This window comes from Hypomesus nipponensis, chromosome 9 (genome assembly GCF_054491055.1).
Source record: "Hypomesus nipponensis isolate SF chromosome 9, ASM5449105v1, whole genome shotgun sequence".
Lineage (NCBI taxonomy): Eukaryota > Metazoa > Chordata > Actinopteri > Osmeriformes > Osmeridae > Hypomesus > Hypomesus nipponensis.
In genome coordinates, this window is record NC_140369.1 from 24,088,996 (window position 1) to 24,102,404 (window position 13,409).

A 13,409-nucleotide genomic window follows, 5' to 3' on the forward strand; every position below is an offset into this window, starting at 1 on the left:
ACCAGCAAACATTTTTAGCCCTGACTTCAAAACTGTTTAAAATGTGGCCCTCTACAAAGTGACTATATCAAATCATGTTATTTGTATAGCCCTTCTTACAAACAATGTCACAGAGGGCTTCACAGATCAGATGAGCAAGTATACATATATGGGGATGAGCCTGTATCTCTCATCAATTTAACACAGATCCACTTATGCGATCCTGAAAGGTGAGCCAACAATGAAGGTAAGTGAACCATGCTACAACGTACTTATGAGGTCCCCTCGGGTGTTTCTGAGGGGTGCGCTGCACCCTCCCCGGCCCCATGGGTTGTAGTTTTTCATTTCAGCCTCCATCTTGGCCTCAGCCCAGTCTCTTTCTTTCTTTTCCAGCCTCAGGCGCTCCTGCTTCTCCTGGATCTGGAGGGATTCAAGATTTTGAAGGAATATGGTGAGGAATACTGACTCCCCTGGAACCACATGTACCAGAGATTTGAGGATAGACCCAGCCTAGATTGTGACATAATCATGAACACGAGACTGACTTTCACTGGGTGAGACGGTCTAAATGGGATGAATCATACTAACTTACAAATGATGTTAAAAATCGATATATAAATCTACAACTTTTATAATTGATCTGACCAAAACATTCACTCCTCCATTCTCTGTGCCATTCACGTCAAAACATTACGTGCCCACCATCATTGCTCTACTTGTTTCAAACATAGACCAAGGTAAGACACAGAATCTCAACTCAAAGTTGATCAAGACAATTCCATGTATCATAGTAGGGAGGGGGGAGTCACCTGCTGTTCTAGTTCCTCTTTGTACGTTGGCGCCCTCCGCTCATCAGGCTCCACCCTTCCCAGTCTGGTGGTCCTGCTCTCTCTATAGGGAGGTCCACCCTCCTCAGCCCAGGGACCCCTGCCCTCGGCCGGGTGGTGGCCCATGTACACCCCTCTCCCCCCTTCAGTCAGAGTGGAGGGATCTCTTCTGAGGGAGGCACCGTACTCCTAGGAAAGAGAGAAAAGGCTTCATGCTATGAGCAGTGATCCATTTCAAATTACATTTACTCACCACAAATGAGGTGCAATTCACAGATCAGTATTCCTCTCACACCATTTATAAAATAAAAGCCAGTCAGCTCTCTGTACTCTACTGAATAAAGAGAAACTCACCCTTGTTTCCATGTAAGGACCATCTTGTTTTAAGTTTGGGTGAAGCTTCATTTTCTGAAACTTTGGCCCTCTGTTGCTTGGGAAAGTTCTCAAGTTCAGTTTTCTCAATTTTGCAGATGGAAAATTGCGAACACTTCTATGAACACAAGACGCTGTTTACCTACTAGTATTTGGCAACTGGTAAGGCACACAGGTAGCCTACTTAAGGCTTCTCTTCCAACTAAAGCACACCAAAAGTTCTCACAAATGATGTAACTCCCATATTTCTGACAGTGCTTGTTCTTAACTATGCAATGACACTAATATTAGTGGTACGCATTAAGACCTTCTCTCTGTACTGAGTTTCTGTTTGTGTCAGTCTTAGCTAATATCGGCTGCCAAAAAGCGTCAGGCGTGACATCATAATGCTTTGGAATGCCAAGATGTGTCCGTTGCTATGTCAACTTCTGATTATGATGTCACGCCTGATGCTTCTTTGCAGGGAAGTTCCCTATGGTAAAAGTGGGGGTACGTGCACCCCGAAGGACGCGGATCGTTCTCTGGTGTATGCAAAATAAATCAGTGATTTTCCTTCCCAAACAATCCTTTTGATGATTGGCCGACTGCAGTGTCAGTATCACAAATAAACACATGCACTCTAGGCCTAGTGAATCAACAGAATAATATCATCACAATGTCTAATATGTCGGCTAAGGGATAATGTTGAAATGATATCATTAGGCTACCAAATAACAGTGTGTGAATAGCGCATGGTCATTTACTTTTGTTCGTATGTTGAGTAAACATTTGCATCCCGCCGACACAATTCATTCATTCATTTTACAAGTTACATCGGAAAGTCATCAATAGGCCTACTAAGTATCTTGATTTGATCAGTAACACTCCTGAAGCTTTAATGTATTTAAATGGTTATCATGAAGATTTTGATCTCATTAGGCCTACAGCTTACCATTCTTTGTCAAGAACGGTCTGAAACAAAATCCTGTATTTACCTCAGTGTATTCCCTAAATGCTTTGAGCTGTGTGTGTCATCCAAAAATACTACCAGTGGAACGAGTTCTGTTGTTATGCCGTATTAATATTACAAGGGCAAAATCTGTCATTAATGGTTTAACCAAAAGAAAGAATTTGCTGGAAGGGAAATAATGGTAGAATTTGTGAAAGTTAGTGTAGAAAGTTGTGTCCAGTCAATCTTGAGTCTTATGTAATGAGTTTGTGTGACAAAGACAATTGGTTCAGTTACAAATGATGCAGTTCTAATGATGATGCTATTCAAGCTAGTTTTAATTCACTCAACAAGCAATTAATTTCCAGAAGTGATAAGTTGCCATTTATTCTCCACTTTTTTCCGGAACTTTTTATGATCTAATGGATTCTTAGGGTAAAGAAGGTTGCAGTCTAGAAGACATTCTTTTCTCAGAAAGCCAACGAGAGAGAGAGAGAGAGAGAGAGAGAGAGACAGAGAGAGAGAGACAGAGAGACAGACAGAGAGAGAGAAAGAGAGAGAGAGAGAGAGAGAGAGAGAGAAAGAGAGAGACAGAGAGAGAGAGACAGGGAGACAGAGAGAGAGACAGAGAGAGACAGAGACAGAGAGACAGAGAGAGAGAGACAGGGAGACAGAGAGAGAGACAGAGAGAGAGAGAGACAGAGAGACAGAGAGAGAGAGAGAGAGAGAGAGAGAGAGAGAGAGAGAGAGAGAGAGAGAGGGAAAGAGAGACAGAGACAGAGAGGGAGAGACAGGGAGACAGAGAGAGAGAGAGAGACAGACAGAGAGACAGAGAGAGACAGGGAGACAGAGAGAGAGACAGAGAGAGAGAGAGAGAGAGAGAGAGAGAGAGAGAGAGAGAGAGAGAGAGAGAGAGAGAGAGAGAGAGTTCTTTGGGTCCACCCTCTTTGACAGGATGTAGTCATCTGGCAGTCTGATAAACTTCCTGGAAGGCTCCATCCTAAGTCACATAGAGAAATTTAGCATCTCATACTTCATGACCAAACTCTGTTCTACTCTCCCCTAAACTTTGCAGTAGTGCCCCAGTAGTGGAGGGTGTTACCTGTCAAGTGAGTCCAGCTCCTCTCACTCTGAGCGCATCATCTGGCCCTCCGCCCGTTTCTGCTCTCTGAGCAGCTTTTTACGGATTGCAGACAATTTACAGAGGACTTCCTTCTTGTACTCTGGTAGGCCGTCTGACACACATACACACACATACCAGTTACAACTAATGTACAATGTGTTGGTTCTAGTTATATGGAACATTTTGTGTTTGTGTGTGTGTGTTACCTGCAGCTCTCAGCTCCTTCCTAACAGCTGGGACAGAAGGTGTCTGGGATTGGAGCCCTGAAAGAGAACCCGTCTAAAAGGTGTGTGGGGGGAAGAGAGACATCAGTTTCTACCTGTTTTCAGACCATGCTCTCCATACTACGTTTATGGTTTATACAAGCGGTAACCTACAGGCATGGGGGTGGTGGGGCATTTCCTGTCCATGCTGGGGGGACTGGGGGTGGACTGAGGTGCCCTGTGTCTCTTCTGGAGGGTGGGGATGGGGGGCGAGATCTCCCTTCGCATCTGCAGATAGACAGTAAGATGGGGATCATACTGATATTTCTGTTGGTTCAAATCTTTCTAATAAAGTTTTGTGGTCCTCTCACCTCTCGAATGCGCGCCTGTCTCTCTTTCTCATAGCGCATCCTCCCAGCAGCAATCTCCTTCTCCTCCACCTCTTTGTTCTTCTCCTCCACCTCTTTCCTCTTCTCCGCTGCAAGACGGACCAGCTCCTTGTTTTTGCCCCTTTTCTGTTGCAAGAAGAACACCAAACTTTATTGAGCCAATAACAGCTGAGTTACAAGAACATGTCACACTCGCTTAAAATCGACCCTTACGTCAAGTGTTTATTGTCCACACCATAAAAATCTAATTCTACTATCAAGATTGTTCAGCATTGTTATTCAAGAGTGTGTGGTCCACATAAGATAACTTGTATACTGTATATTGCAAACGCATATACAGTCATTTCTGCCATATCCCTCTTAGCCCATCAGTGCCCAGCTGACCTCCATCTCCTTGAGTTTTCGGATCTCCTTCTCCTCGTCAAACTCCCTCTTTATTTGAGCCCTCTGCTCTGCCAGCCTCCTCTCCTCCTTCGCCTCCTCCAGACGTACCTTCTCCTTCTCCTCTGCCTCCTTAAGGTACTTCTCCTCAATCTGGACAGGGCCCAAAAGGTAAACGGTTTGTTATACAAAATCATGTACCTGTGTGTGTGTGTGTGTGTGCGTGTGTTTGTGTACAGTACACAACATCCTGCAAATCAATGGCTTGTTGAAGCTAAAAGACCCTATAGCCACCAGAGGCCAGGGTCTTGAAATCTAAACAGAACACATCCCAAACCATACCACACAGTACCTGTTGTTTTAGGGCAAGCTTATACTTATCCAGTTCAGTGAGTTGATGAAGCGTTGGCTGGTTAGGAAACACATTTCCTCTGGCATACATGGAGGTCTGGACAGGGGCAAAACCTGCAAAGATAAAGTAGAACAGTCATGTGCATTTTGTGTACGTGTGTATTACATTTGCGTGAAATGATGTGATGTCTGCAGTGTGCCAGCTGGTGCAGTGACTGTCTACCAGAGACTGTGTTGATGGGAGGCAGTCTGTCCTCTCTCGGGATGGGCCTGGTGGCTTTTTTCAGAGAGGTCTCGGGGTTCAGCCAAGCTTCCTCATTCTGCTTGTGCATCTGCTTCAGGTCAGCTAGACAGGCAAAGTACAGTCAGACACTATACACAGAAATATCTGCCATCAACTGAACTCCAATCAACCTATGCAATCCTGTAGGGTGAGCCAACATGGAGTGTAAGTGAACCATGCTACAACGTACTAATGAGGTCCCCTTGGGTGTCTCTGAGGGGTGCGCCGCACCCTCCCCGGCCCCATGGGTCATAGTTTTTTATTTCGGCCTCCAGCTTGGCCTCGGCCCGGTCCCTCTCTGCCTTCTCCAGCCTCCGGCGCTCCTGCTTCTCCTGGATCTGCAGGGATTCAAGGTTACAAAAGAATTTGGTGAGGAATACTGACTCGCCTGGCACTACATGTACCAGAGGTTTGAGGATAGACACAGTCAGCGTACACTATGACATCATCATGAACATGAGACTTTCAACTTGCACAACTCGAATAATTAGTCCTTTGTGAATAAAGATGGTCTTGTATTTACCTTTATCAGGTTATAAAAGCATAATGATTATTTCATTATGAAACAGAGTCGCTAAAGGCTCTAAATGGGAAGGATCCCCTTTGGGAATTAAAGTAACGTATAAAAAACATAAATCTACTTTGATGTACAACTGCTCTGTTTCATCTGACCAAAAGGCTACCTACTCCCTTTTCTCTACCCTTTCTGTCAAAAACCTTACATGCCACCATCACAAGGTCCACCTTGAAATTTCAGTCTCCATATCTCAATTTTAACCACAACACATCAAAGTTGATGAAGAACATTCCATGTTCTACAGTTCAGTCCACATTGTGGTGAGTTTGTTCTTTCAATCCCGAAACATTATCTATGAGCAGAACTAATTGCATTTGGTGTATTTTGGTACTGATTTCCAACTGATAGAGGTGGGGGGGGGGGGGGGAGGAGGTCACCTGCTGTTCCAGTTCCTCCTGGTATGTTGGCGCCCTCCTCTCATCAGGCTCCACCCTTCCCAGTCTGGTGGTCCTGCTCTCTCTATAGGGGGGTCCACCCTCATCAGCCCAGGGACCCCTGCCCTCGGCCAGGTGGTGCCCCCAGTGCGCCCCTGTCTGCTGGTTAGCCAAAAAACTCCTGGAAATGTCACTGGTCTGGACATGATCAGAACCTGCAAAGATGAAATATATTACAACCATGTGTATTCCATGCACATTAGTGTATGTGTTATCTGCAATGTGCCAGCTGGTGCAGTGATTGTCTACCTGAGACTGCGTTGATGGGAGGCAGTCTGTCCTCTCTCAGGATGGGCCTGTTAGCTTTTTTCAGAGAGGTCTCGGGGTTCAGCCAAGCTTCCTCATTCTGCCTGTGCATCTGCTTCAGGTCAGCTAGATAGGCAAAGAACAGTCAGACACTATACACAGAAATATCTGCCATCGATTGAACTCCAATCAACTTATGCATTCCTGTAGGGTGAGCCAACATGGAATGTAAGTGAACCATGCTACAACGTACTAATGAGGTCCCCTTGGGTGTCTCTGAGGGGTGCGCCGCACCCTCCCCGGCCCCATGGGTTGTAGTTTTTTATTTCGGCCTCCAGCTTGGCCTCGGCCCGGTCCCTCTCTGCCTTCTCCAGCCTCCGGCGCTCCTGCTTCTCATGGATCTGCAGGGATTCAAGGTTATGAAGGAATTTGGTGAGAAATACTGACTCGGCTGGAACTACATGTACCAGAGGTTTGAGGATAGACACAGTCAGCGTACACTATGACAATGACATGAACATGAGACTTTTAACTTGCACAACTAGAATAATTTGTCCTTTGTGAATAAAGATGGTCTTGTATTTACCTTTATCAGGTTATAAAAGCATAATGATTGTTTCTTTATGAAACAGAGTCGCTAAAGGCTCTAAATGGGAAGGATCCCCTTTGGGAATTAAAGTAACGTATAAAAAACACAAATCTACTTTGATGTACAACTGCTCTGTTTCATCTGACCAAAAGGCTACCTACTCCCTTTTCTCTACCCTTTCTGTTAAAAACCTTACATGCCACCATCACAAGGTCCACCTTGAAATTTCAGTCTCCACATCTCAATTTTAACCACAACATCTCAAAGTTGATAAAGAACATTCCATGTTCTACAGTTCAGTCCACATTATGGTGAGTTTGTTCTTTCAATCCCGAAAAATTATCTATGAGCAGAACTATATGCATTTGGTGTATTTTGGTACTGATTTCCAACTGATAGAGGTGGGGGGGGGGGGGGGAGGTCACCTGCTGTTCCAGTTCCTCCTGGTATGTTGGCGCCCTCCTCTCATCAGGCTCCACCCTTCCCAGTCTGGTGGTCCTGCTCTCTCTATAGGGAGGTCCACCCTCCTCAGCCCAGGGACCCCTGCCCTCGGCCAGGTGGTGCCCCCAGTGCGCCCCTGTCTGCTGGTTAGCCAACAAACTCCTGGAAGTGTCACTGGTCTGGACATGATCAGAACCTGCAAAGATGAAATATATTAAAACCATGTGTATTCCATGCACATTAATGTATGTGTTATCTGCAATGTGCCAGCTGGTGCAGTGACTGTCTACCTGAGACTGCGTTGATAGGAGGCAGTCTGTCCTCTCTCCGGTTGGGCCTGGTGACATTGGCTTTTCTCTGAGAGGTCTCGGGGTTTAGCCAAGCTTCCTCATTCTGCCTGTGCATCTGCTTCAGGTCAGCTAGACAGGCAAATCATAAGAAGTGTTTCAAATACAAGATTCCAAAGTAAAAATCAGCAGACCAGCAAACATTTTTAGCCCTGACTTCAAAACTGTTTAAAATGTGGCCCTCTACAAAGTGACTATATCAAATCATGTTATTTGTATAGCCCTTCTTACAAACAATGTCACAGAGGGCTTCACAGATCAGATGAGCAAGTATACATATATGGGGATGAGCCTGTATCTCTCATCAATTTAACACAGATCCACTTATGCGATCCTGAAAGGTGAGCCAACAATGAAGGTAAGTGAACCATGCTACAACGTACTTATGAGGTCCCCTCGGGTGTTTCTGAGGGGTGCGCTGCACCCTCCCCGGCCCCATGGGTTGTAGTTTTTCATTTCAGCCTCCATCTTGGCCTCAGCCCAGTCTCTTTCTTTCTTTTCCAGCCTCAGGCGCTCCTGCTTCTCCTGGATCTGGAGGGATTCAAGATTTTGAAGGAATATGGTGAGGAATACTGACTCCCCTGGAACCACATGTACCAGAGATTTGAGGATAGACCCAGCCTAGATTGTGACATAATCATGAACACGAGACTGACTTTCACTGGGTGAGACGGTCTAAATGGGATGAATCATACTAACTTACAAATGATGTTAAAAATCGATATATAAATCTACAACTTTTATAATTGATCTGACCAAAACATTCACTCCTCCATTCTCTGTGCCATTCACGTCAAAACATTACGTGCCCACCATCATTGCTCTACTTGTTTCAAACATAGACCAAGGTAAGACACAGAATCTCAACTCAAAGTTGATCAAGACAATTCCATGTATCATAGTAGGGAGGGGGGAGTCACCTGCTGTTCTAGTTCCTCTTTGTACGTTGGCGCCCTCCGCTCATCAGGCTCCACCCTTCCCAGTCTGGTGGTCCTGCTCTCTCTATAGGGAGGTCCACCCTCCTCAGCCCAGGGACCCCTGCCCTCGGCCGGGTGGTGGCCCATGTACACCCCTCTCCCCCCTTCAGTCAGAGTGGAGGGATCTCTTCTGAGGGAGGCACCGTACTCCTAGGAAAGAGAGAAAAGGCTTCATGCTATGAGCAGTGATCCATTTCAAATTACATTTACTCACCACAAATGAGGTGCAATTCACAGATCAGTATTCCTCTCACACCATTTATAAAATAAAAGCCAGTCAGCTCTCTGTACTCTACTGAATAAAGAGAAACTCACCCTTGTTTCCATGTAAGGACCATCTTGTTTTAACTTTGGGTGAAGCTTCATTTTCTGAAACTTTGGCCCTCTGTTGCTTGGGAAAGTTCTCAAGTTCAGTTTTCTCAATTTTGCAGATGGAAAATTGTGAACACTTCTATGAACACAAGACGCTGTTTACCTACTAGTATTTGGCAACTGGTAAGGCACACAGGTAGCCTACTTAAGGCTTCTCTTCCAACTAAAGCACACCAAAAGTTCTCACAAATGATGTAACTCCCATATTTCTGACAGTGCTTGTTCTTAACTATGCAATGACACTAATATTAGTGGTACGCATTAAGACCTTCTCTCTGTACTGAGTTTCTGTTTGTGTCAGTCTTAGCTAATATCGGCTGCCAAAAAGCGTCAGGCGTGACATCATAATGCTTTGGAATGCCAAGATGTGTCCGTTGCTATGTCAACTTCTGATTATGATGTCACGCCTGATGCTTCTTTGCAGGGAAGTTCCCTATGGTAAAAGTGGGGGTACGTGCACCCCGAAGGACGCGGATCGTTCTCTGGTGTATGCAAAATAAATCAGTGATTTTCCTTCCCAAACAATCCTTTTGATGATTGGCCGACTGCAGTGTCAGTATCACAAATAAACACATGCACTCTAGGCCTAGTAAATCAACAGAATAATATCATCACAATGTCTAATATGTCGGCTAAGGGATAATGTTGAAATGATATCATTAGGCTACCAAATAACAGTGTGTGAATAGCGCATGGTCATTTACTTTTGTTCGTATGTTGAGTAAACATTTGCATCCCGCCGACACAATTCATTCATTCATTTTACAAGTTACATCGGAAAGTCATCAATAGGCCTACTAAGTATCTTGATTTGATCAGTAACACTCCTGAAGCTTTAATGTATTTAAATGGTTATCATGAAGATTTTGATCTCATTAGGCCTACAGCTTACCATTCTTTGTCAAGAACGGTCTGAAACAAAATCCTGTATTTACCTCAGTGTATTCCCTAAATGCTTTGAGCTGTGTGTGTCATCCAAAAATACTACCAGTGGAACGAGTTCTGTTGTTATGCCGTATTAATATTACAAGGGCAAAATCTGTCATTAATGGTTTAACCAAAAGAAAGAATTTGCTGGAAGGGAAATAATGGTAGAATTTGTGAAAGTTAGTGTAGAAAGTTGTGTCCAGTCAATCTTGAGTCTTATGTAATGAGTTTGTGTGACAAAGACAATTGGTTCAGTTACAAATGATGCAGTTCTAATGATGATGCTATTCAAGCTAGTTTTAATTCACTCAACAAGCAATTAATTTCCAGAAGTGATAAGTTGCCATTTATTCTCCACTTTTTTCCGGAACTTTTTATGATCTAATGGATTCTTAGGGTAAAGAAGGTTGCAGTCTAGAAGACATTCTTTTCTCAGAAAGCCAACGAGAGAGAGAGAGAGAGAGAGACAGAGAGACAGAGAGACAGAGAGAGAGACAGAGAGAGAGAGAGAGAGAGAGAGAGAGAGAGAGAGAGAGAGAGAGAGAGAGAGAGAGAGAGAGAGAGAGACAGAGAGACAGAGAGAGAGAGACAGGGAGACAGAGAGAGAGACAGAGAGAGAGAGAGACAGAGAGACAGAGAGAGAGAGAGACAGAGAGAGAGACAGAGAGAGAGAGAGAGAGAGAGAGAGAGAGAAAGAGAGAGAGAGAGAGAGAAAGAGAGAGACAGAGAGACAGAGAGAGAGAGACAGGGAGACAGAGAGAGAGACAGAGAGAGAGAGAGACAGAGAGACAGAGAGAGAGAGAGAGAGAGAGAGAGAGAGAGAGAGAGAGAGGGAAAGAGAGAGACAGAGACAGAGAGACAGGGAGACAGAGAGAGAGGGAGAGACAGACATAGAGACAGAGAGAGACAGGGAGACAGACAGAGAGACAGACAGAGAGACAGAGAGACAGAGAGAGAGACAGAGAGAGAGAGAGAGAGAGAGAGAGAGAGAGAGAGACAGAGAGAGAGGGAGAGAGAGAGAGAGAGAGAGAGAGAGAGAGAGAGTTCTTTGGGTCCACCCTCTTTGACAGGATGTAGTCATCTGGCAGTCTGATAAACTTCCTGGAAGGCTCCATCCTAAGTCACATAGAGAAATTTAGCATCTCATACTTCATGACCAAACTCTGTTCTACTCTCCCCTAAACTTTGCAGTAGTGCCCCAGTAGTGGAGGGTGTTACCTGTCAAGTGAGTCCAGCTCCTCTCACTCTGAGCGCATCATCTGGCCCTCCGCCCGTTTCTGCTCTCTGAGCAGCTTTTTACGGATTGCAGACAATTTACAGAGGACTTCCTTCTTGTACTCTGGTAGGCCGTCTGACACACATACACACACATACCAGTTACAACTAATGTACAATGTGTTGGTTCTAGTTATATGGAACATTTTGTGTTTGTGTGTGTGTGTTACCTGCAGCTCTCAGCTCCTTCCTAACAGCTGGGACAGAAGGTGTCTGGGATTGGAGCCCTGAAAGAGAACCCGTCTAAAAGGTGTGTGGGGGGAAGAGAGACATCAGTTTCTACCTGTTTTCAGACCATGCTCTCCATACTACGTTTATGGTTTATACAAGCGGTAACCTACAGGCATGGGGGTGGTGGGGCATTTCCTGTCCATGCTGGGGGGACTGGGGGTGGACTGAGGTGCCCTGTGTCTCTTCTGGAGGGTGGGGATGGGGGGCGAGATCTCCCTTTGCATCTGCAGATAGACAGTAAGATGGGGATCATACTGATATTTCTGTTGGTTCAAATCTTTCTAATAAAGTTTTGTGGTCCTCTCACCTCTCGAATGCGCGCCTGTCTCTCTTTCTCATAGCGCATCCTCCCAGCAGCAATCTCCTCTTCCTCCACCTTTTTTGTCCTCTTCTCCTTTGCGAGACGGACCAGCTCCTTGTTTTTGGCCGTTTGCTGTTGTAAAAGGAGAAGACCAAACTTGATTTAGCTAATAACGGCTGAGTCACAAGAACACTCCTGAAAGAGAACACTCCTAAGAGGTGTCTGTGAGGGAAAGAGACATCTGTTTCTACCCGTTTTCAGATGATGCACTCCATAGCACGTTTATGGTTTATGCAAGCGGGTAACTTACAGACATGGAGGAGGTGGATCGTCTGCTGTCCATGCTGGGGGGACTGGGGGTGGACTGGGGGGCCCTGTGTCTCTTCTGGAGGGTGGGGATGGGGGGCGAGATCTCCCTTCGCATCTGCAGATAGACAGTAAGATGGGGATCATACTGATATTTCTGTTTGTTCAAATCTTTCTAATAAAGTTTTGTGGTCCTCTCACCTCTTGAATGCGCGCCTGTCTCTCTTTCTCATAGCGCATCCTCCCAGCAGCAATCTCCTTCTCCTCCACCTCTTTGTTCTTCTCCTCCACCTCTTTCCTCTTCTCCGCTGCAAGACGGACCAGCTCCTTGTTTTTGCCCCTTTTCTGTTGCAAGAAGAACACCAAACTTTATTGAGCCAATAACAGCTGAGTTACAAGAACATGTCACACTCGCTTAAAATCGACCCTTACGTCAAGTGTTTATTGTCCTCACCATAAAAATCGAATTCTACTATCAAGATTGTTCAGCATTGTTATTCAAGAGTGTGTGGTCCACATAAGATAACTTGTATACTGTATATTGCAAACGTATATACAGTCATTTCTGCCAAATCCCTCTTAGCCCATCAGTGCCCAGCTGACCTCCATCTCCTTGAGTTTTCGGATCTCCTTCTCCTCGTCAAACTCCCTCTTTATTTGAGCCCTCTGCTCTGCCAGCCTCCTCTCCTCCTTCGCCTCCTCCAGACGTAGCTTCTCCTTCTCCTCTGCCTCCTTAAGGTACTTCTCCTCAATCTGGACAGGGCCCAAAAGGTAAACGGTTTGTTATACAAAATCATGTACCTGTGTGTGTGTGTGTGTGTGTGTGTGTGTGCGTGTGTGTGTGCGTGTGTTTGTGTACAGTACACAACATCCTGCAAATCAATGGCTTGTTGAAGCTAAAAGACCCTATAGCCACCAGAGGCCAGGGTCTTGAAATCTAAACAGAACACATCCCAAACCATACCACACAGTACCTGTTGTTTTAGGGCAAGCTTATACTTATCCAGTTCAGTGAGTTGATGAAGCGTTGGCTGGTTAGGAAACACATTTCCTCTGGCATACATGGAGGTCTGGACAGGGGCAAAACCTGCAAAGATAAAGTAGAACAGTCATGTGCATTTTGTGTACGTGTGTATTACATTTGCGTGAAATGATGTGATGTCTGCAGTGTGCCAGCTGGTGCAGTGACTGTCTACCAGAGACTGTGTTGATGGGAGGCAGTCTGTCCTCTCTCGGGATGGGCCTGGTGGCTTTTTTCAGAGAGGTCTCGGGGTTCAGCCAAGCTTCCTCATTCTGCTTGTGCATCTGCTTCAGGTCAGCTAGACAGGCAAAGTACAGTCAGACACTATACACAGAAATATCTGCCATCAACTGAACTCCAATCAACCTATGCAATCCTGTAGGGTGAGCCAACATGGAGTGTAAGTGAACCATGCTACAACGTACTAATGAGGTCCCCTTGGGTGTCTCTGAGGGGTGCGCCGCACCCTCCCCGGCCCCATGGGTCATAGTTTTTTATTTCGGCCTCCAGCTTGGCCTCGGCCCGGTCC

At 45.5% G+C, this 13,409-nt stretch overlaps 1 protein-coding gene and 1 long non-coding RNA gene across 3 annotated transcripts; both read right to left on the reverse strand.

Annotated features, from left to right (window-relative positions):
• Window positions 1–2,883: 2,883 nt before the first annotated feature.
• On the reverse strand, window positions 2,884–3,605 carry LOC146273594 (uncharacterized). Its single transcript, XR_014766429.1, has 3 exons — window positions 3,436–3,605; window positions 3,209–3,329; window positions 2,884–3,106 (listed from the first exon to the last, which is right to left on the reverse strand). It is a non-coding gene; the product is annotated as an uncharacterized LOC146273594 (long non-coding RNA).
• Window positions 3,606–10,755: 7,150 nt separating this feature from the next.
• On the reverse strand, window positions 10,756–13,171 carry LOC146273595 (uncharacterized). Of its 2 annotated transcripts, none has more exons than XM_084706042.1 (9): window positions 13,056–13,171; window positions 12,463–12,946; window positions 12,061–12,204; window positions 11,864–11,977; window positions 11,560–11,685; window positions 11,363–11,476; window positions 11,192–11,264; window positions 10,965–11,085; window positions 10,756–10,862 (listed from the first exon to the last, which is right to left on the reverse strand). In XM_084706042.1, the coding sequence occupies exons 2-8, from the start codon at window positions 12,466–12,468 to the stop codon at window positions 10,988–10,990; spliced, it is 675 nt and encodes a 224-aa protein (XP_084562168.1). In that variant the 5' UTR covers window positions 12,469–12,946; window positions 13,056–13,171; the 3' UTR covers window positions 10,756–10,862; window positions 10,965–10,987. The 2 variants fall into 2 exon arrangements, with proteins under 2 accessions (XP_084562168.1, XP_084562167.1); XM_084706041.1 differs by having other exon boundaries at window positions 10,965–11,097.
• Between the last annotated feature and the right edge of the window lie 238 nt (window positions 13,172–13,409).